This window comes from Nomia melanderi, chromosome 5, assembly GCF_051020985.1.
Source record: "Nomia melanderi isolate GNS246 chromosome 5, iyNomMela1, whole genome shotgun sequence".
NCBI lineage: Eukaryota > Metazoa > Arthropoda > Insecta > Hymenoptera > Halictidae > Nomia > Nomia melanderi.
Window position 1 is genome coordinate 11,782,157 of NC_135003.1, and position 23,066 is coordinate 11,805,222.

At 43.1% G+C, this 23,066-nt stretch overlaps 1 protein-coding gene across 18 annotated transcripts in view; it reads left to right on the top strand.

Annotated features, from left to right (window-relative positions):
• dlg1 (MAGUK family member discs large 1) overlaps positions 1-23,066 on the top strand; it is a 660,262-nt gene that overhangs the window by 519,130 nt on the left and 118,066 nt on the right. For 15 of the 18 annotated variants that reach the window (XM_076367771.1, XM_076367772.1, XM_076367774.1 and 12 more), the window contains one exon: positions 6,178-6,213. The exons of the other annotated variants lie outside the window; for them this stretch is intronic. In XM_076367771.1, coding sequence (XP_076223886.1) covers positions 6,178-6,213 — 36 coding nt within the window. The remainder of the gene's footprint in view (positions 1-6,177; positions 6,214-23,066) is intronic. 18 annotated transcript variants of the gene reach the window in all.

A 23,066-nucleotide genomic window follows, 5' to 3' on the forward strand; every position in this document is an offset into this window, starting at 1 on the left:
AATCATATTTTATTCCGTTGCCTCCTCCCGACCACCCCTAAGTTGTTCCCGAGTTTTAAAGTTGCCGCAAACGCGGCCGCGGAAAGGGATTCCGCAAAACCTCCGGCAATTTTGCTTACATCTCTCTTAGCTCCCTCTATGTAAATACGAAAACGTCAGCGCGCGTTTTAAGTGAGATTTCAGAGTTTCGAGCGAGCGTGCATTCTCGAAGTTATCGTCTCGTTGAGAACCGGATACTCGAATCCGTCAACCAGCGGATCGCAATACGATTCCTCTCGTATATACCGTCCCCTATCATGTTTCTATCCAAAAGATGTTTCTAAATTGATCGTAAACGTTCCCATGAAGCTGTCGTCGTTCAACTATTCAAAGAAAACATTGTTGCAATTTACTTTTATCGTGCATTTAATATCAATATGATTTATTCGCATGTTTTACATACTGGTATTTTCATACTGGTGCTAACCAAATGGAGGCTGTGTCAAATTATTATGATATCGAATGGAGTTTATTGAATCGAGTTGTAGCCCTGTGGTTTACAAATGTTGATTAAATCGATTGTATTCTTTTCATCATGTTAGTATGCGGATGTAAGCACATAAGTATACAGGATATGCGAACACAGAACAGCGTGATCGAATATTCAAAACGATTTATGTTATACGACCGTATCGTGCTTAGCGTAATTATCACACAATGTTATTCCAGTGGATTTTTTCATCGCTGAACGATCGAAGCCCTGCTGCTGAATTCGATGACTCCGACGTAGACCAGCCGTCGGTGAATCTGCTCGACGAATATATGAATACTTTGACCCCGTTCAGTCCCTTCGCGGAGCGCGAAATCGATATTCCATAAATGTGTAAATGTAACTGAATCGGAATCATTCCGTTTTCTAAGAAAACTATTCCCGCCTGAAGCGGCGCGCGTTTTCGAAATCGTGTTAACCCCTAAGCAAATAGTGATCCTTGCGTCCCGTTTTTATGTATATTCGCGATTTGTTTAAACGGGATTTTTCCTCTTGCTCTCGTTGAACAGATATAAAACTTAAAGATATTTTATTTTAGTCGTGAACTTCGAAAATAACGATCATAGATGTGTATATTCCTTAGAGTCTGAAGTTCAATGATATTTGTAAAGATTTTGAGACGTAAAAGATAGTTCAAAGAATAAAGAAATGTAATATTCATACTGTATCCAGCGGAAGTGAAAAAGATAATGTGTCTCAGTACTTCGTTCGTCGGAATATATAAAATGATCTACTAAAAGATTAGTAGATATTATTCATCAACAGGTTCGAGGAAAAAATTCAAGCCGTACGCGATTACATGTCTGTTCCACGGTTTATTGCATATTTGTATAATTTACGTGCTCACGGTATGCCACCATTCCTCGTTCGAACCGGTTTCCCGTGTTTCCATAAATACGTAAACGTCCACCAGTCGAGAAATCTTCAATTGTGTTTATCTCTTACATAATGCATGTAACATGAGATAGTGTTTATCTAGCGCACGTTAAAAGCGTAATAAAACAAGGAAAAATGTTGAAATCAGCGTTGAATTTCTTCCTGCTTCCCGATACGAGAAGTATCATACACAGCTGATATAATATGCATGTATATACATCCGCCTTTTTTTGGTTATTATCTCAACAAATATTCATTAAGCCGTCCACGCATTCAATGTCGATTTATGTTCTCGTGAATGAATACGAATTTATACTACCTTTCAAACTAAACCTAAATACAAACATTAAATATTTTTGTTTCTCCGAGCCTATATAAATCACCGACAAACGTCGGATTTCGATATCGAACAAATTGAAACGGCTCGTCAAATATTTCCCGGTTAAACGTGCGCTCGATCGATCGACGATGGTTTTCTACAATGAATTTTTATTACGCTCCGACCTGTGTGTGTACAGGAGCCGAGAGAAACGTAGCGACTCCGCAGGAATACCGATGGAAACGAGACTGAGGGCAAACGTTCCTTCGAACGGAGGGAAAAAATCTTTTCCCTGGATCCGAACCAAGCTAATTTTCTGCTTGCGTGCCGGCAAAGGATGCGGTCCTTCCCGTGCGAAAGATAACGGAGAGCGTAATTTGCAACAGTGCACGCAGAGACATATAGCTCGCGCCGGAAAACAGCTCCACTCGTAAATCGAAGCGTGGTAAGAAGGTTCGAACGATGAAGTTCGGGTTATTGTAGAACTCTAGTGGCAATTGTTACGCGTGATCGGTCTAATAGAGGTACAATGGGACGAATTGTCTTAATTGAGCGTGTAAAAACCGCCTTTCCCAGTGGCCGATAATATATCTCATGGCTGGGCGAGAGTCCCGCGGCGAGAAAGCAAAAAAATTTTGGAAAAAAACGAGAAAGATAGCTCTCGCGGGTGGAGCCTTTAATTCTCTGAAAGACCGGGCAGCCAGTAAGCTCGCGTACAGGCTAATTGAATCTCATATTCCACCGCACATCGCGAATCGAGAGCTTCCGGCGACGCCGAGCGTTCCCTTGTAATTAATTACCATTCAGGCCTGCTTCATCTTTTTCCGTCGCCTGGCGACCGGTCGCCTCTCGCCGCCGCGTTTTCTCTCCTCTATTTTTCCCGTCACCCCGTCGCTCGGAACGAGAGCAACGATACTCTCTCGAAAAGGGGTTCTCGAGGATGGCTCGCTCTCTCTTCTTCCTACCCCTTCCGTCCACTTCACCATTTTCGCTTTCCCGGCAACGACGATGGCTCTCCGATGTTTAGACTGGAACCGCAAGGAAAAACAAGTTGACGGAGACAAATCGGACTCTGGTTTGTCTTGGTTACGGATTCGATTTTTCTTGGAGGATTGAACGTTTATTATCGGCAACGTGATGTTTCAATTCTATGGTTGAAATGTTTGTGCCGAGGAACGAGAGGCATGAAGCAGATAACGAAGCGAAGCGACAATTACCGTCCCATTGAAGGTTTTATCATTTTCAACGGACGATTCGAAACTGTAGCGTCTTTCTTTTTGGGATTAATCCGTTCGAAGTGGTACTTTATTAAAATCATTTCATCACGGGTGGTATCTATGGAATTCAACCATTATTTTCATTGGGAATGTACGATAGAAAATAAAGGGTACCATTTCGCGTTGAAATCCTGTTTTGACCTAGTTACGTTCCTGTAATGGGAACATTATCAATATTCCCTTCAGCGTGGCATTATTTTATTCCCATCCCCATGCGAACGGTCGTATTTCCTGGATGGGAGCGTTGCTCTTTACCCTCGGGAAAATCCGAAGATTGAATTTCACCAAGGTGATACGAGGTATCTCGCGCGGAGCGGCGCTCGAGCAGTCAATAGAATCATCGTATAAATCACGCGCGCGGAGGGCTGAATTGTTTACAAGCTGCGTTTGCAAAATACTGGTTTTCCCGGTTCCCGCTTTCAGCTTGTTTACGTTCGAACCGAAATATTCGTCGGAATAATGTTTATTTTAATATGGGGTTTCAACCGAAGACTTATTTGAAACGTGAAACGTGGCAACCGCGATCGCCGTTGCTTGGAATCGGTTTGAAATTATTCATCGTCGCTCGAAACAAATATATTCGGAGTTTAATTAATTCCCCGGCGTCGCCGGACGATATTGAAAAAAATATTCCACGAGCCCGTGAGCAATTTCACCGTTTAATTTGCCGCCGCGACGGTTCCACGCGTGCAGAGTTAGTTTTGGCCCGTGTGCGAACGTTTCGCTACGAATATGAGGGGAATAACATATATTACCTGGCAACATAACTCGAGCATGCTCCTCCATATTCAGTTTCAGCCGTGCACGTGTGCGTGCATCTTTGCATACTCCCTTGTATGCACGCACGCTTCGGCTTATACACTTTGGAGTGCATCAATTCATATTTCGCCTGGCAGCTCTATGAATAACAAGGACGAACAGATTTCGTCGTAAAGTAGCCGAGCTATCGGCTTTCCTTCCCCGAGGATGGATCTGCTCAACGTCTCGATCTTCGTCGTACTCTTTCTTTCACGGTTTATCTAGGAATCGCCATTTCGCATTACGGATTTTTATTTTTATTCGTATTTCCACGGTTCTTCTGAAAAGTTTTATCTTTGAAAAACAAGCAACTGCGTACTCGGTTCCATGTTGATTCGATCGTAGGTTTTAAGAATCTTCTTTTACGATTTCAGGATGATTGTCTCTGTTGCGTAGACATCCTGTCTATTTTTTTGGATCCTGTCCAACTCAATTTTTCGATTCTTTCTTCTACTGGTTCCTTTTGCGTCTTCTATATCGTGTGTTCTCATTCTTCTGGTCTGCGTCTTTTACTCTTCAAGAATTCGATCTTCTAAGTTCACTTATGCAATACTCTTTTCGTCTGTCGTTTCATTAACACCATCAAACTGCACTTATTATCCTCCCATTCTAACTATTACCTATTCCAGGACTAATATTAGGAAAGTACCGAAAACAGGAAAGGAAGGTCAACACTGTCGAAGCTAGGGAAGCATTCTATGCTCGAGAGTTTACGTAGACCAGGTTTAAAATCAATTCATTTAGAAATGAATATTTCACTAGCTAGAATCGTTCGCCTAGACGCCACGAGAACCAAGCGTATGTTCGTCCGCCGATCCCGTGGATAACAAAATTGTCAGGATCCCGTCGTCGAGTAACCGGATTATCGTGGTTACCGTCTCCTCCAGGGCGTACTTGTTGAATGAGCCCTCTCCATCCACGGGCTTTCCGATTCTTTTTAAGATCAGCCACTTCGAGCCGTCGAAAGTCGCTTCACTCCATTTTTAGAAAATTATTCCCTGGGCGGAATTGGAGGAGCTTTCTTGCCTTCTCATCGTGTCTCTATCTGAACGGGATGAGAAAGGGAAGGAGGACGGCGCAGAACAGGGAACGGAGGCTGGGTTGGTCGGGAGGAAGCGGAGGGAAGCGATAGGCCACCTTTCTCCCGTCACGTTGCACCCGCCGCAAGACGTTTTTCATTGTTCTCGACGTACAAAGTAAGAAATACGGAGAAAATTACCTGTCCGCTATCTTCTCTCTATTGTTATTTCATTGTGCTCTTATTTATCGTTATGATCGTGTCTCGGGACACTGCGGTTCGATGCTTCGACGAGCTGGGACCATTCCGTGGAGGAAGGATGGTACTTATAATCGATAAAACACGGGATGAACTAACACTCACCTGTACGAAAGTTTTTCCAGGAAGATTTCAGCGAAGCAAGATTATGTAGTTAAACTTTAACACTTCGTAACTGGGGAAAGGATTGTTTAAAGTTTTTAAGTAGACTCGTGTTGAATTAATGTTCTCGTGCCACAGTCGCATCGAAATTTTGAGTGAATCGTTTCACTTTTGTGATCCTATTGAAGGGTTCGTCGAATATCGAGAATCTCTACATACGTGTATTAACATTACGAGGTTCAAATTGGATGCCGTGTACACAGAGCCGATAAATTTCCGTTTCGCGTAATGGCACTCGGAGGATTCGCAGTTGCTGGCACGTACACACCGAATCGATTCAAGTTTCAATAAATTTCGATTAGAATTGGCCCTCCATAGAAGCGGGTCGGGAATAGGAGACGAGAGATAAGATCCCGCGGAAAACCCATGGAAATGAGGTACGGGTGATTCATTCCGATTAACCGGCTGAACACCTACAACTGAGGCTTTTCCCTTTCTTTTTCTGGTGATAAGTAGCGACGTATATAATCTGATTTTATCTTACTTTCCTAGAATGATAAAAACGTTCCCCCCCCCCCGTTATTGCATTTATTCTTGTGGTAGAAATTGAAATATTCCAGGTGCATCGATCATTTAGGTCAGACACTGTGAGGAGAGTCTCTGTTTTGAGAAAATGCGTATGAGGTGGAACTTGTATCGTTGTATACAATCATTAAAATTGAATAAAGTATCCTTGACTCAATGAAGAATAGAACTCGTAGGAAAATTGAGGAAAAATTGATCAGTGGTATTCCGACCTTGAGATAACTGTACCGTGTGCCCTTGCATGACCCTACTTTCACACATATCATCGCATGCCAGCATGATCTTTCCCGGGGAGTTTGTATCCTCGTGAAACCGTCCAGCGGAGTTTTTGTTGAAGCATGAAGCTCCGTAGAAAGCAAAAAAAGTATATTGGTGGGAACCCTCGGTCTAATTTTCTGGGCACTCATTGTTGCAGGCACACACGCCCCTTCTTGCGGCTGACACGAGACATGTAAGTAGAAAACACGTTAACACATGAAACAGTGCGTCCATTTGCTTAACAGTTGAAACAGCTTCGAAGGCTAGGAACGGACAGCTTTACATTCGTGTTTTCATTTCATTCGCAACGTTTCAGCCGGCTCTCGCGTGTTCGACGACACGTTACAGTCCTTTCCTAATTGTCGCGAAATGTTCACTCGACCCGACACGTTTCCCCAGTAACATTGTTTGATCAGTTGGAACAAATTCTCGATTAAATGGCGTCGGTAATCTCCCTTGGGAAATCTGGAAGCGTTTATGCGATTAATCATACAATTAGCAACTCTTCGGTTCTACGCGTTCCGCTGTAAATTTGGGGAGTCCTGCATTTTTGAAGAATTCGAATACCGAATGGGCACTGTACAGATGAACGTAGACTTTGATGTTGATGTTGATCGATCAAGGTTGTTAGTGTCAAATACTTGTTACTCATCAGTCACTGCTCATCTTATAATAGCGAGGATCAGTCAGTGGTAATTATTCGATTGCTCTAGGTCAAACGGGATTCAGTAGTGGATGCTATTAGTCGTTATCTACCAAACAGTGATCAGTGTTGACCAGCAGTGTAATAGCTACCTGTCGATACTGCTCGCAGTTCACGGAGAGAGAAAAGGTAATTCACCGATGCGAAATAAGTTGTCGATCTTCCAAATTCAATGCCGTAAAATTAGGTTCTCGCAGGCAGTTCGAGCTTTTATAAAGAGTTCCATTGATTTAAGAGCCTGGTGATCTCCCCATAGCGCCGCCACTTCGAGTTTGCTCGAGCGTAATTACAGTTCCTGCGTAGTGGAAGGTTTCGTCTTGTGAATTACTCGCACACGTGCAAGCAGGCGTAGCGGATAATTATTTGTACTTGAGACATTAGCGTTAATGATTGCTGTGTAGAACATTTCCTGGCTTAGACAAACAACAGCGTTCCTCCGTAATCAGTTTTTGATCTTCAAATTGCATCTATTATTACGGTTAATGAAATTTTAATACTCTCCCCATTGTAAACTTCGCGACCATAGAATTTCCCATTCTTGCGGACAAATATTTTTCTAGCCAACTGTTGTACGGGTATTCCATACAGTGCAACGTAACGTTACACAATATCGTTCCCCAATTCCGTTGTTCTGAATGTAAATGAAAAAACCGAAAGTAATGCCACGAAATATTCAGACAAGTACACAAAACAAGAATCCCGAAAGCTTCTACAGGAAACGTTTGGCACGAATTTACAAAATTAATTTCGCGGACGACATAAGCGGTAGCGTAGAATTACGCGGGCTGGAGGACGCAACAAAAGGGAGCTTTAAATTTATCACATTACGGTCTGCGACCGCTACAAAGATAAAGTTGCTTACGCGAAAAACAATATACGACCACAGGAACACAGACGAAAGCAAACCGTTCTTCTAGTTGTTCAAATTATCAGCTTCCAATATTCTTAAGAACTCAGAAGTTAAATAAATTTCTATTTTATAGTAACCTTCATTGATTTCTTCTTTCCTCGTTTCATTTTCATTATCAGCTCGATCCACAGACCCAAAATATCAGAGAAATTCAACAATTTCTTCATAAAGTCGACTTTTCTAATTAATCCGAATTGAGTGGAATCGATCGTCGCACCGGCCGTTTCCTTTTAAAATCGTCGCCAGCCATGGTGGTTCGGATGAAAAGATTCATGGTGGGCGTTATTCGATTTGCAGGATCGTTTGGAATTCAACGAAGATGGCGCGTAGTCTGCCCGTGGACTGTAGCGGGCGAGACGAGCAGCAAGGGAAGGGGAGATTAAAGAGGTTCAGGGCAACGCGAGTGAATACCGAACTTGCCAAATCGAGTAAACTCGGGTCTCCGGTTCTTGTAACTTCCCGGATAACCCCCGACTATCGTCGATTATCTTTCTCGTTCCGGGACCCGGGACTCCCCCTTCGCTTGGGAACAGGCCATTCATCCTCTTTTTCAACCCCTTTAACATACTTTAGATCCCAGGAAACCGGATCAATTTGAAAGGAAATTTATGCTCAGTTTATTACCGGTCCTTTTATAATTAGCTGCCCCGGGGAATTTATTCGTGTGGCTCCGCTCGCCGTGATCAAATAATTCAACAACTTTCGTTTGTATTATAAGCCCGTTTTATCTGCACGATTCGTTTGGCGGAGTTTCGCGATCCGCGATGCAATTCCGCTCCCCAGGCGGATTTTCGGATTCGAATACCTGCGCGCCGAACTCACCCCCTCGAGGAATCGTAATTCTGTTACATTACACGCGGTCATCCTAATTTCATTACATTTGTTGCCCACATCCCCACCTTTACGTTTCTCTCTCCCTATATAATTCTCTTGCTGATTATTGTTACTGTTATCGCAGTTCTATATTGCGCCGAATTAGCTAAAACTTTTCGTAATATGCTATTGCGTTCGCCGACTGTGAAATCGTATTTGTTCAGCGACCACCTGACCCCGAGCTATTATTTTTCTTTTTTGGTGTAAAGTTCCGTCGGTGGATTATGCTAGAAGTCAATGTTAATTGCTTTTAATTCGCGGATTCTGTTTTTTTTATTAAATTCTGTTCCTGTTTAAAAGAGGACACTCGGTTGTATTACATTGCATTGTATGGAACCGGCATGCATTCATGTACATTCCTGTTCTGCGAACGGCGAGAACAATGGAAAATTTCTAAATGAGAAGGAGTAAGTAGGATACCTCCAATTAAAGAATGTAAACGCACTAAATTAGATTCGTTAAGCGACTTAAATGGGGAGAATAACAGATAAGGAAAGCTATACAGAGTGTCCCGTTTAGAATGAACCATCTGAATATCTACTTCAACGCTGCAAATAGATATGTTTTTCTTACACGAATGAATATTTTCTTCTTTATTCCCTGGTAGTGTCTGAAGCAGCAAAGATTTGAGAGAAATATATGCATCGTGCGAATTTATCACTTCATTTCTATTCATACTTGCTTATTCCTGTGCAGGTACTTCATTATTCTTGTAAGTGGTTAAAAATTTACCTAATTAACAGGTTGAAAATTTCTACTCCATTATTCGCCACACATTAAACATCGCTCATATTAATTATTTTTATGCGCACACTACACGTTATTTGCATTAATTGGTTTCATTTTGATGTCAACGTCCAAGAGTTTACCTAATTAACAAATAGAACATCTCTACTCCTTTCTTCATTAAACACCCAACGTTTCAGTTGCCGGGGATTTCGAGTGGCACACGGGGTGGTAGTAGGGTACAATAGCGCCCACCAACGATAAGAGGTCATTGGCGAACCGCGCTCGGTGGTTACCACGTGGTTGCCGCTCTTCATGTCACTTCCTGCGCATCCCAGCTCCCTGTATTGCATTATGGTCGGCCGGCATTATAACGGGTCGTGTCATATAAATCACAGGGCATGACGCGAGCGCGTCGGTGTCCGTGTGCGTCTCCCGGTGTGTCCACGCAAATTGCTGAGATTAGTTGTTGGCGGTGGATCACGAATCGTCAATCCGACCCCTCGAAGGCCACCTATCGGCCCTTTGGGCGCAGTTAAATGGAAGGAAACGAATGTCATCGTGTATCCTGCTGCGCGTATTTGTTCAGTCTCGCGTGTGACCTTATCGGGTTATAATAAACCCACGTTTCGAAAAGCATACTGATTCTCGGTCGTGACAAGAGGACGAAACACAATCTTTTATCTTATTCTCGGATGAATTTATAATGTTAACTTGCATAAACTTACATAAGTGAAGGATACAATTATGTATAAGGAAAAAGGGAATTATGGACACTGAAAGAGAATGGTGTAGCAGATGGTATAATTAAATGAGATGTATGATTTAAAGATTTACGTTACTCGGGAAATATTTAAAATTCAAAGAGTCTCTTTGAGAAAAGCTAGTTCAACATTTAGGACAACGGTGAGGGAGTAGGGAGATATTGTTAGATGTAAGAATTCTGTAAATGTGACATAAATTTGGAATGTTCGCGTAGAAAGAGAATACATTGGTTTTTGTGATGCTTCTATTGATTCTGCTTACATCGTATCACCGATAATTCTTAACCAGTTCTAGTTTGTTCTCGCGCATACGATAGATAGTCACGGTCGTAGGAATCGTGGTATGAATATTAATAGTGATCAGCGTAGGTATTACGAATAATCGCGTTTTTCCGTTCAATGGAATGACAGTGGTTCTATTCTGAGGCCGGGGCAATGCAGTAACAATAAATACACGCGGCAAATTGCTCCTAGCCCTTCATTTGGCATGGTAATAATCATCCACGCGTATTAATTAACATGTACAGGATGAATGTATTTATCGGTGTAAACAATTACTTTGAATTTCTATGAGAAATTATATTCGCTGTTCCCGTTACTATAGATACGTTCGTTGAAATGATTATGTACAATTTAACGGATCGTTAATATGGATAAGGCAACAACAATGAATTCAATAATGTTGCCATTCGTTAACGACTGAAATATGCTTTCGTATCGTTAATGTAATGTGTAATTAAGAATGATAAGGGAAGAGAAAATATTGACCGTAACGTTAGTTATCGTTGCTCGAGTTTTACCGGAGCACAACGCTGTTTAACACTGAAATTGTCAATTAATAGGCAGCATTACGTAGGCCAATCGGTCGGAAATATTTGCTTTGGAATTAGACCGCCCGCAGCTCGAACCACGTGTGCGCATGCAAATACGCGTTTCCCCGCAGGTACATCAACTTCGACTAGCAAATAGTGCGACGCCGCGCCCGGATGAACGTCCGATGCATCAGAAAGGTTGTACGTTGCGCTACGCGTTGCGATCTGTCGGTTCACGGCGTCGGTGAACCTTTAACCGAGTAAACTCTGAATTCGACGTCGTTGTTTCTGTAGCAGCGGTACAAATTTGTATTGAAACGCGAAACGGTGGCAAGAGGTTGATTTAGCATCGGGAAATTAATGAAACTTTTACGACACACAACGTTAATTACAGAAAACTTTGATATTCCTCAAACAGTGAAACGTTTTGTATCACGAGCGATTGGGAAACGGTATCCTATTATTGCGTCTCGACTTCGATATTTTGAAAACAAATATTTACGACACGTATCGATCATGTAGATATTAATAACCGTTCCTGTAGACTTACGTAGCTCTCGTTGATAACCACAGTTGATCGGAGAAGATTATCGCATTGCTCGTTATCTCGGCAATCGCATACTTTATACCGTAACAAAGAACGCGCTCTTCTTGGGCTAAGCCGAAGCAACTGTCTCACGTTCGACGAATACAATTATTTTGTTCTCGCGGAAATCTCACGCAAGAAATATATACACCGGAAAAAAAACTTGGCTCCTCCGATGCGGGACGTGCTCGAAGACTAATGAACGCTGGAAAATATTTCCAGTCGTCGAAATGGGGCGCAAAATGCACGCAGTTTATTTACCCCTTGGCGTCGCTGTTCTCCGCGTTCATTCGGACTTTTAAAAAGCGCCAAACAATTCCAGCCAATTTATCTCTGGCGAGCTCCGGTTGGAGGAGTACGGATGCCGGGTCGCGCGGGTCATTCGAGGGAGAAGATAAAGTCTGAGGGGAGACTTTGTTCCGCGTCGCTACGCCCTTTAAAGTGGCCGAGGAATTTTTGTTACCTCGAAAAATTGCTGGACGGATCGAGCAAAATCCTTCTTTATATGATTTCTCCGTGCCCGTTTTCGTTCGCAACACGATTGATCCGCGATAATGTATACGCGATCAATCGAATTTTGTTCGAAATTCGATGATATTAACCGTTTGAGGTTAGGTGGGTTTATAATTGACCCACCTTTTTAACAGTTAATGCACGACGGGATGTTTTTTAACCCCAAACTTGCTGTGGGTTGAAAAGTAGTGCTTTGTTCCTTTAAGTCGTAATAACGATTTCAAGTTTAGATATTTAAAATCGAAAATTGTAAATGACTAATTTAATTATCCCAAGTTCAATTTATTTTGCGTTTTCTGAATGATCGAACTGAATAATAATCAGGGATTCTTCAATTTCTAGAAACTATTTCTCGAGTTCTCAGAATGATCGAACTGAATAATTTCGAATAACCGGAGTTTTTTAAATTTCTAGGAACCATTTCTCGAGTTCTTAGAATGATTGAATCGAACGATTTAGAATGAGTTTTTCAAAGTTTCAAAAATCCTCGTCTGCGAAGGGTTAACTCTTCATTTCCTCCGCTGGATCGCATCGAAGATCGGCCGCGGTAAAGCGGCTCCCGAACAGCCAATTTTCGTTATCTCCTCGTCGCCGATGTAAGATCCACCGAAACATTCTTGTCGGCCTCGTTCCCGTGTGTCTGTGCGGCCGCAATTCGGCTGCCTGGCTTTCCAATTTGCGAGGCCGGGGCCGATACAAGAAATCTCCATGCAAAGCCTGCCGCGGGCGACGCCGCGAAAATTGCTATAGACGCGAACACGAACGACAACGCTGCTTCGTCGTCGTACCGATGACGCACTATGTACTGCACCCCATCAGCGTTCCTTAAACGGGAATACGCTCCGTTCTTCTGTTTCCCCGGTTTTCGTCGGCGTTTAGGGGAATCGTTGCGAGCGGCTTTCCTTTTGATGAAAATAGAAGATGATCGAAACTGAAATCCCTAGAGAAACCTGAATAAGAGGCTATGCGAAGAACAAGAATTTAACACGTTTGCCGCGACGAGAATTTTGAACGTTTCGTATAATATTACTTGTTTCGTAACGGAGGCGAATGATATTAGAATTGGTTATTAATTCTTTGATATAGTTCTTGAGTTACTTGAGTAATCGGTGACCACCGTGGCGGTCAACGTTTTAAACACCCAACATCTTTCCACTGACTTTATTTCAACATACAATTCATTTCTGTAATAGAATACGAATGCCATACAGTTTACAATCAGTACACCGCACTATCGAAGGTATAACATCTACAAATAATCTCCGAAGACTAAACCAGTCGATGGAACTTTTAACGAAAAATAAAATCCATCTTTTTGTGTCGTTCGCTTAGAGATCGTAGCTCACGCCGCCGACCCCTATTTACCATAATACCGTGTATCGGTGACAAAGCCGTAGCTCGTTGCTGTAAGCGTCCGAGATATAGAGGGTGGAAGAGGGGCATTGTAGCCGCGCGGATTTCAGCATCGCGAGCATGGAATAAGATCGTAAACTCCCGAGCGTAACCCCGTAAATGGTACGTGCCAAGGCGGAATGAAGTTCTCCGTTGAATCGGAAGAGGAACACCTCTCGTCGTTCACCCGGCGGATACTCGATAGAAAATGGTGGGGCAGAGGGGAGTAAAGAGGAATCGTTCGGTTCCACCCCCGAAGTGCACGGCACGCCGCAGTAAACTTCCGATGAGAATTACCGGTTCGAATCACGCGTGGCCTCGCGGGCTGTTTTACTCGATTTTTCCGGACGCTGTTATCTCCGCGTGTTTATCGGCGAGTTTCGATACGTTACGCTCGCCGAGAACGTGGTCGAATATTTGAAACAGCCCTCAGTGTTAAATTCTGCTGGCTCGGGAACCGGCTGAGGGATTAATTCCTGGATCCAGCCGGATTCCCGAATACGGCCGCGTAAAATCGATGACGGAGTCATTAAACGAATCCACCCTGCGCGGGCCACGCTTCGACGGAGAACGACCGGGATAACTTTTACGCGGCCGTTCGGCAGAAGCTCCAGGGATGAAACGCATTTTGGAAAAATTGGGCGGCTTCGGTAGCTTTTGTTCGGATTGGAATAAACCTGCGAAGATTGTTACAGAGGTGGCGCGGATCTCTTTAAAGGAGAATCTCACTTCTTTTCTCAAAGTAATGTTTTGTAATCTTTCAATTGAGTTGGAGCTAGCACTGATTTAACCCTTGTCACTCTAAGAATATCCTAGAATGATTGCCAATCGCTCCAAATAAATTTTGTCCATTTCATTTAGTGTTACAGTTGTTTTTGGCGTATCCGTGTTGAGCAGTGAAACTGTCGGTTAGAGCGGTAAGGGTTAATCGGTGAACCTTTAGTTTCGAAGTTAACGTTTCACAATGTTTCGTGACTTGAGTCGAACGACAGCTTTTGCGTGGGAAAAGTTCCATAGCTCTGAAAGATTTTACGAATCTGGATAGTTATGCAATAGTGGAAACAATGAGTAGTTATGCGTGCGTTCGAGAGTAATTACGAAACGGTCAAGGAGATAAGACGAGAGCAATAGTAACGCTAATCCAGTGGAAGTAGCTGTAAATTTATTCCGAGGTTGTAGTCTACGTCAGCTTGCCGTCGCTAAAGGTTCCCCCGGTCTAGAAGAATTCACGTGTGCATTATGCCGGTCACGTTCGCCTGGTTTTCTTTCGAGTCTCCCCCCAACGATCGCCTCCCATATCCACGTTCCACCGCCGTTGAAAAGGGGTTGTCAAACGTTGCTCGCGTCTTCTTTTCGCACGCGACGTCTCCGTGCTGCTCGTTTACTGGATTACGTGGGAAAACAACTGACAGAAGGTAATGGGGGCTAAGATTCTAACAGTTCCGGGAGACCGACTCCTTTCGTCGCAGATGTGCTCAAGAAATCTCGAATCATTCCTTTCGAATTTGCTAGGCATCGAGGTTCCCGAATGGTAATGTAAGATATGGGTTTCCCGGTGGGCGTATGGAAAACTTCTACCTTCTTTCCCTAAATATGTATCGACAGAAAATTTGGCAGTTTTCAAGTATAAAATAACCTATTCCAAACATTTTTATATGCGATTATAGTTGCATCAATTCTTAATTTGGATTTGGAATATGAAATTTAATTTGGATCACTTGGACCACTCGACATTTAGTAGATTTTCTATTTTCCTTCTTTAGAGAAGATTCGTGCCTTAGATGTAATTTATGAAACGGTTACGCAACAGAATCGTGCGCGTTGCCCAATTAGAAACGGCGTTTAATTGCCAGATATGTTAGGACAAGAGATACACCAGTTTCGTTTTACACGTTCAGCGAATCGACGACAATATTAACGAATATTCAGGCGGCGACCTCCTCGCCGTGCAATTTAATACTACGATTAAGATGCTCGCGATGGCGCGGCGTGGCAAGAATTTCGTGTCGGGTTCGCCACGCGTAATTAATTGGCTGTCCTATATTTCTTTCCCGGTCGTGAATTTAATTCTCAATGGTTTCATTATTGCGATTGCAGGATCGCGACCCAATTTATTGGGAACCAATTAACCATAATTGAATCGTTAATAAAGCAGACGAATCCGTGAAAGGAAACCGAATTCCCGTTATTGTCGGTTATAATTGTCGATTCTTTCGAGTGATCTAATCAGATATCAAGCTTCCCCGTTCGCGTATCGGACAATGATGGCTCGGTATAATATTCCGAGCATCGATGGTCGTCGTCACATGTTAATTAAAATCCTCGCCAATACTCCGACGGAAGTTCCTTCGCAGACAGACGATATCGATAGTTGGAACAATGGAATTCAATAAACTTAGTTCACGGTGAATTGAACAAACTATTGGTCGAAGAAATTCCAGTTTCGGGATTCATGGGATTGCATTAGAGTCGATTTAATATTTCCCGATTTCGTCCGTGAATTGGAACACGTTCCATCCTTCGTGAATTTCATTTTCGAGTACACCTGCTTTTAATTCGCGCCGATATTAAACGTTCTACCCATTCGGACGTTATTAACACGCGTGTTTCGGTAAGGAAAGAGTGGAAGAAGAGGAACGGACAAATTATAATTACGTTTTCGGCTAAACTGTGTGAGAACATGGAAGTGTAGAAATTAAACAATAACGGCGTAGCAGGTAAAAATATAAAAATTCCCGGCGGTACACATACATACATAATACCCTCTTCTGAAATCCTACTAAATGAACGCGCAACAGCGCAACATTCATGGTACACAAGGGTTCCCGGCCCCCTTCTCCTTTCTTCGCTCCTTTTTTTTAAACAAAGTAAAAGCAGCACAAGCCTCCGTACAATTTCGCTTCTTTTGAAGCATCAAAGCGACGCCACAATTTCGCTTATTTTCATTTTCCCCGTGCCTGCTTTACCCAGTTGCGGCCAGGCGAGGGTTGGAAAACCCCACCGGGGAAACACCGAAACACCGTTAATGAATATTTATACCATTATCGTGGTTCCTGCGTTTTCGCGGGAAGAAAGCGGTCCCAAGCTTCCTGGTCGGACTTTTTTATTTATATTCTTTGATTTTCCTTTTCTTTCCCAAAGCTTCCCCGGAAACCTTGGAAAAACAGGGGCAAGCCGCTCAAAGGTTTCTACAGGACGAGGAATTTGCAAGTTTAGAGACACGGTCTTCGTTAGCGTCAGTTCTAAGCGATCGAAAGTCCTATGTTTTTCACCACGCCAACAGTTTATTTGTGTTTCTCTATGAATTTCGCATTCTTGTACAGCAGAGGGATGGAAATTAGGAATGTTGGACAATCTGAGTGTGTCGTTTCTCGTTGAGTTGGATATCTTCTACCAAAGTTAATCTTGATTTAACCAAATAAATTGGTAAATATTATTGTGTCGTACCGTTCCACGAAGTACGGGAATTGAATTACGACCGGGCTCAGTACAACGAAGTTAACAGAAAGTAGAGAACTCTGGAGAACCAGCTCGTTTAGTGTAAGTTACAAAAATGTTTAATCTTCCGAGGACAGAGTCGGCTGTTCTGGTGAAGCTATATCGCTGGATGTCGAAACAGTTCTGTCTAATAAAATAAATAAAACTTTCTAGTATGACAATTGGGTGGACACGCACAGTTCGGAAGAAACATAATTTACAATCTAACGAGCAGTAGCGGATGTGAAAGTTTCTAAAAGTATATCTATCGATAGCGAATTTTCAGGGTTCTAAAACCAGAGATAATGTAAATGGTGAAAATTATCTTGCTTGAAACACACTTGCGATCATAGATCTTGTCTTGTTGTATTCTGTACTTATATCATAGATATACACATTTCGCTAAGGAGGTAACGTATATTAACTACCACGCGACGAAATTGATTACATTTGCAAACCCGAACCGAGTCTGGCGTACTCTAAAATTTCAGAATCCCTTCTGAATCCCTGAAGGGAAACGAGGTGTGCGCGCGCGAGGATGATGGCAATTTCAGGGACAAAACCGGCGCGATGAAAGTTTACCGGCGAAGTCTGTACGTCGATGTCAAAGTTGTTAGAAGCGAAATTATATCAGTCAATCGGGACGCTGCTCGGAGCTACCCTTCTTCGTTCCCGCGCTTTGGTCGAAGGCCTTTCTTCGAGTTTTCCTTTCTCGTTAACGTCGTGACTCCTGGTAACGCGGATGCAATCTCCCGCAGAATTCTACGGGATTTGCGGAAATCTCCGGGACTTAATTATTTACGAATTAATTCGGTTCTACCGAAATGGCCGGTCTCAAAGCAATTTAAACTGGACCAACGGTTCATTCGCGATGCCGGGCGCGAGTGTAAATATTTGTATTCTGTAAGTATTCCAGTTAATTTTCCCGGAAATTTAAATATATCTAACGTTCATGTTTACACCGTTCTTTACTGTTACGATATTGCGCGCGAATATGGAATTACTTCCGAAATTGTCGTTTAATTGGGCGATTCTGGTGTAAAATTAATGTAGTTTCAAAATCTACGATTTAGGGGCGTGTATTCGGTTGTTTGGATAAATTGAAGGGTGTTTAATGAAACTTTCGTGCAAAGATTCTTGTGCGTGCAATTTAGCGAGGGTATAAACAAAAGCAGTCGGTTGATGTAAAGGACAAAACACGAGCGAGGTGATACTCAAAGGACACGAAATAATTGAATGCTTCTAGGTGCAACGTAATTGAGATGTCATGTATGACACAAAGGAAATACGGTATAGTTTCATAGAAATCAATACGACAGTAACGAAATTCTGCAGCTCATACGGAGCTAGAAATAGAAACTACTTCATATGAATCAGGCAGAGTATAAAACAGATGACAATGTATACCAACTGTAGAAACTATTCTACAATTTTCGTTTGACCTTATGCAACGAATTATACAGTTCACTTTACCGTAAAGAGATTTTCAAACTTTCCAACCTTCAAACTTTTAATTTCAAAAATTCCTTGCTCACGTAGAAGTTCCGTAAACTTAGAACGTCGAGATACAAATGAAAATGTTAAAATCCGTTGTTATTTAAAGTAGCTCGTTCCAACTTTAAAATAGAAAAAAAGAGCGTAGCTACCGTTGAAATAGTTCTGAATCGCTATTCGTTATTCACGAACAATGGACAAACCGCCGAAGGAAGTAGAAGGCTGTCAGCGACAGAAGCTGCGAGCAAATTCTTTGTTTTTAAAGCGTACAGTCAGCCCCGTTTGAATTAATATTCTTTCCAGGTCCCGTAGCCGGCCTCCTGCCGCCTCGGCCGTGCCGTTTTCAGGCTTTCACTCATTTACGTACGTCGCCGTGTCCGTCGAAAAACTTTTCGTCCCTTTCCGCTTAATTTACCTCCGCTCCAGGTTCGCCCCACCACGGCGCCGCGTTTCTTAATTGATCTATGAATAAATTAGCCCCGGATCCGCAGGCGCAGGCGCCGTCGCCGCGGCGGCGTTGTCGTCGGCTTAATCTTTATTTATGCATCGAGCAATGGTCCGCGCCGGAAATTTCGCCTAATTTAAATTAATTAAAGTCATTGCCGGCGCGAATCCCTCGGACGACGGATTTTCTTCGTTCGCGAGCCGTTACCCGGCCAGCTTTTTGCAGCCGGCCGCCCCGTTAATCACCGCCACACGCCCCACCGTAGCGGTTCAAACGTGTTCGTGGGATGAATTGAAACTTCAACTTGACCCTCGAGGATTCAGCGAACACCGATCTTCCCCGCCAGCTATAGATCGCGGTTCCCGGAGCCCGAAACGTGCATCAGCGGACTTTATTTAGAATTTCCACGGTGGAGTGATTTACAAGTCATTTACACCGGCAATTACTCGCGTTTTGATCTACGGCCGATAAACATCCACAAATTGATTATGATTTAATTATACGCTTTACTCTTCTTCTTCTCCTTCTGTTTCTTCTTCTTTCCCTTTCTTTTTTTAATTATTCCTTTACGCACCCGAGAATTTATAGCTCCTCTTTAATTTGATTGTGATGTCAAGAGCGCGATACCGGCTCGTTCTCAATGGCCAATTTTCCACGATGTTGTGATTAAATTATGGGCCAGCCAGTTACAGGTTATCATGCTAGAGAATCGCGCTTTACGGTGGGGAACGTGATCAAGAATTAATTGACTGTTAAAACCCCTGCGCGACCGAGACCGGTGTTACACGTACTCATTGGATTGGCTGACGAACGCAGGATCTGGCGGCACGCCAGATCGAGCCGCAGATTTCGACTCGAATTAAAATTCAGTTTTTATTCCGACCGCTTGAACATCGGCGTTAGATTTCCCGTTATTCCAAGCGAAAAGGAACGCTCCGCCCGAACGAATGATAAAATTTCATCGCGAAGGCTCGTTCTCCCGGAAAATCGGGAGAGGAACGTTAACGGTTCGTTTTTACAATGAAACATTAGTAACGTTTATCCCGTGACGTGTAACGATGCACTTACGTTTCGCCCGGCATAAAAATTCTTCACATTTTTTTTACGCCGACCCGGAAATTTATTAATCATCCACGAGAGAGAATATCTCGGCTGCAAATGGAATTATTAGAATGTTTCGAGGTCTGCCGCGCCAGTGAAAAATAGCTCAATATCGGCTGGCAAAAATATTCGACCGTCCCGTGTAAGCACGTAAGCCGCTCTCGCGGGCTGCAAACCGCAAAGTAATCGCGTATGCACGTGTATACTTTTAATTCTTGTAACTCTGGAACATTCGTCGGCGGGGCACAGCAGAAAAATTCTTCGCTGATTACCTGAAACATCCGCCGGAATAACCATTAGGATATTAATGCGGCTTTGCCGCCCGGCCCTCGTTTTGTTCGCGATACGGCCGGAGAAATGAACGTACGCCGCCGTTTGCCAAGCCGCGTGTAAACTTTTTGCGAGTGCCGCTCGGTGTCCGAGACGCATCAGTCTGATTGCGATACGGGCACGCCAAGTCGCGGATCATAATATGATTTATTATCCCGTGAAACGTCGTATCGTTAATCATACATAAATGCATCGGTCGTTTGCAAAGAACGCTCGCTTTTACAATTGATATTCTTCTCCTGAGCGGTCGTCAGCATTTTCTTTTAACCTGCTAACCGTGGAATATAGTTTGAATACTCCCTCTCAAAAAGTGAAATGTGTACTCGTCGAACACAGGACGAATGCACAAAATGAAGGATTATTCATACGGTCAAACGCAGTCAACTGGTTTGATAATATTTTCAAGAGATTCGTGAAATGAAATTTAATGAAATTCTAACATTGATGTTAAACATTGTGTTATTAGTAATTATTATGTCTTAAGTGGTTTCATTTGAAACGCCGAGACGTCTCAGCGATAAAACAAACGGGGAAGAACTTTCCTGCGTAACGTCGCGAATAAAACTATTGAGAATTATGCGCGACCGCCCAGTACCAGCGAGGTAACGAGGAGAATCTCCCAATGAAGAAGAGATGCGAGAAAGAATGCATTCATCGACGCCCACGGGAATCTCCAATTAGTCATGTCTGACGAGAAGGTCGCCGGTAGCCGCGATATTTGCTGCGACACCGAAATTAGCGGCGCCGATGCACGAAGCGGGGCGCGTCGCCGTTTCGAAATCGTCGCGGGCGAGAGAAAAATTCACTTTTCCCATTTCGGTAGAGCGATTTCGGTCCATTAATAGCCGGACTCGGCTCAGCGAAAGGTCGTGCACGTAAGTAAATGTGCACGGATGTCCGGCATTGTGCCAGCGACGTCGGCCACGAACGCCGGAAGGTTTGCTTTAACGCTTTCAGTGCCGCATCATTCGAAAATGGGTGACACAATTCTTTGTCCATTCTTGAAAACTCGTCTGGTGAAACATTATGCGAACCAATTTCGTTGAGATCCACGATTTGCAGGAGGCTTAACAGTAATTCGTTTCTACCTTGTTAGTCTACATTATCGATGCACAACTTTATATCATGGAAATAAGGTTAAAAGTTATTCACTCGAGCTGTTATGGTTCTAAAAAGGTTCAAATACTCTCGAACATGCAATTACAATCTCGTCGTTAATCATTTACTAGAGAAACAAAGAACTTTATGCTATTTCTATGTTTAGATTTACTCTGAACTGTACAAATGGAAAACATAAAAATTACTGTTCCTTTCTCTGAAAAGAGCTAAAGGAACTCAAAGGAATCGAACGACGTTTATATTTGTTAAAGTACATTTTAAATCTTCGCCACGAGTCTGATACGATATCGCAAGGCAAAGGGTTAAAGGAGAAAATGTTTAGAAATTTCGCCGTGGATCCATCTTCCCCCATTCGCGATCCCCGGCCAAGGTGAGAGGTAGCGTTAAACGAGGTCCGAGTGCAGTTCTCGAAACTCGAAACTACGCCTGTCGGCGGGCTACTCGGCGAGGCAGGAGAGCGCATTAGCAAAATTGGAGTAACTCCAACTATCAGGCGTCAGATCGGCAACTGGCTTCACGCTCCCTGCGTGTTTCGTTGTTCTCCGGCGTTCTTTCTTGATCTTGCTTGCCCCTGCCTCTATCCCTGGCTATACCCGAAAACTTCTATCGCTCGGTTGGCACCGAATCCCGCGAGCTAATTGCACTATCATCTGCGAAGAAAAACGTGCAGACGCTGTCTAAATGTTCCCTTGTTTTTCGAGCGTTGTAACAGAGACCCCGAAGTCCCTTTATCGTTTCAAAAACTTCGCGCGGAACGTGGAGATTGTGATATACGAGCTGCGAACGGGGAACAGTGAACATTTACAAGTTCGGAGTTTGAACTACTTTCGGTGGTGAGGTTTTCAGTTGGATGGCGGATTCAATTCCAGTTTAAGCTTGTAACTGAATAATATCATTAGCGAAATGAAAACAACCCTTCAACGCATATTTCTGATAACGTAAAACGATCGATAACTTTCTTAAGTATTCTAGGCGAAAGAAATAACATTTTTAATTAGCTTTCTCTTCTAATGTCAACTAATATGTACGTTACATTAGTTCGAACGCTCTGCTTCTTGTACCTGTTAATTTCCGCTTGATTTAGATCACTAAAATTCATGGAAGCGCCCAGGAACGCTGATCAAAATCAAATTCAGTTCAATTCAACCGGTTTGTAGGTAAGAACAATACTTGTCGTGACGTATAGGGGCAAATAATTCCAGGACTGTAAGATGCGTAACGACGATACGGTCCGCACACCCGTTTCCGGTCGCCCGCGCGACAAACGCAACGGGATACCGTACAGCGTACCGTGAACTCCTGCGCATCAAGAAACGCGTCCCTTTCGTGGAAATCGAAAACCAAGGTTGCAACGCGCAACCAGGCTCGTACGCGCGCGTTGCGCAATCCCGGGGAATAACGAATCCGTTACGCAAACCCATCGGCGAGCGGATCGAGTCGAAACGAGAACGAGGAGGAAGATTATCTTCGAGACTTTCCTAAATTCCAGGCACACCAACGCCTTCTCCTCTTCAATGCATTTTAATTGGTTGCTCGAGTCTGGGCGATTCTATCTTTGCTCGCGTGGAACGAAGAGGGTGATGATGATTAAACGAGAATGTTCAACTTGGAAAGTGTATCGATCGTTTACAGTCATTTATAGATTCTTTAGGGATCTTAGAATATATTTGTAATTTGAATTTTCTGAGGAATTATTGATGATAGGTGTTGAACCTTTTAATTCGGGTAAATAGATCCTGAAGAAAGATATGAGAATTAATAAGTTTTAAATTGATTAACACGTTGACAACCACGGTGGTCA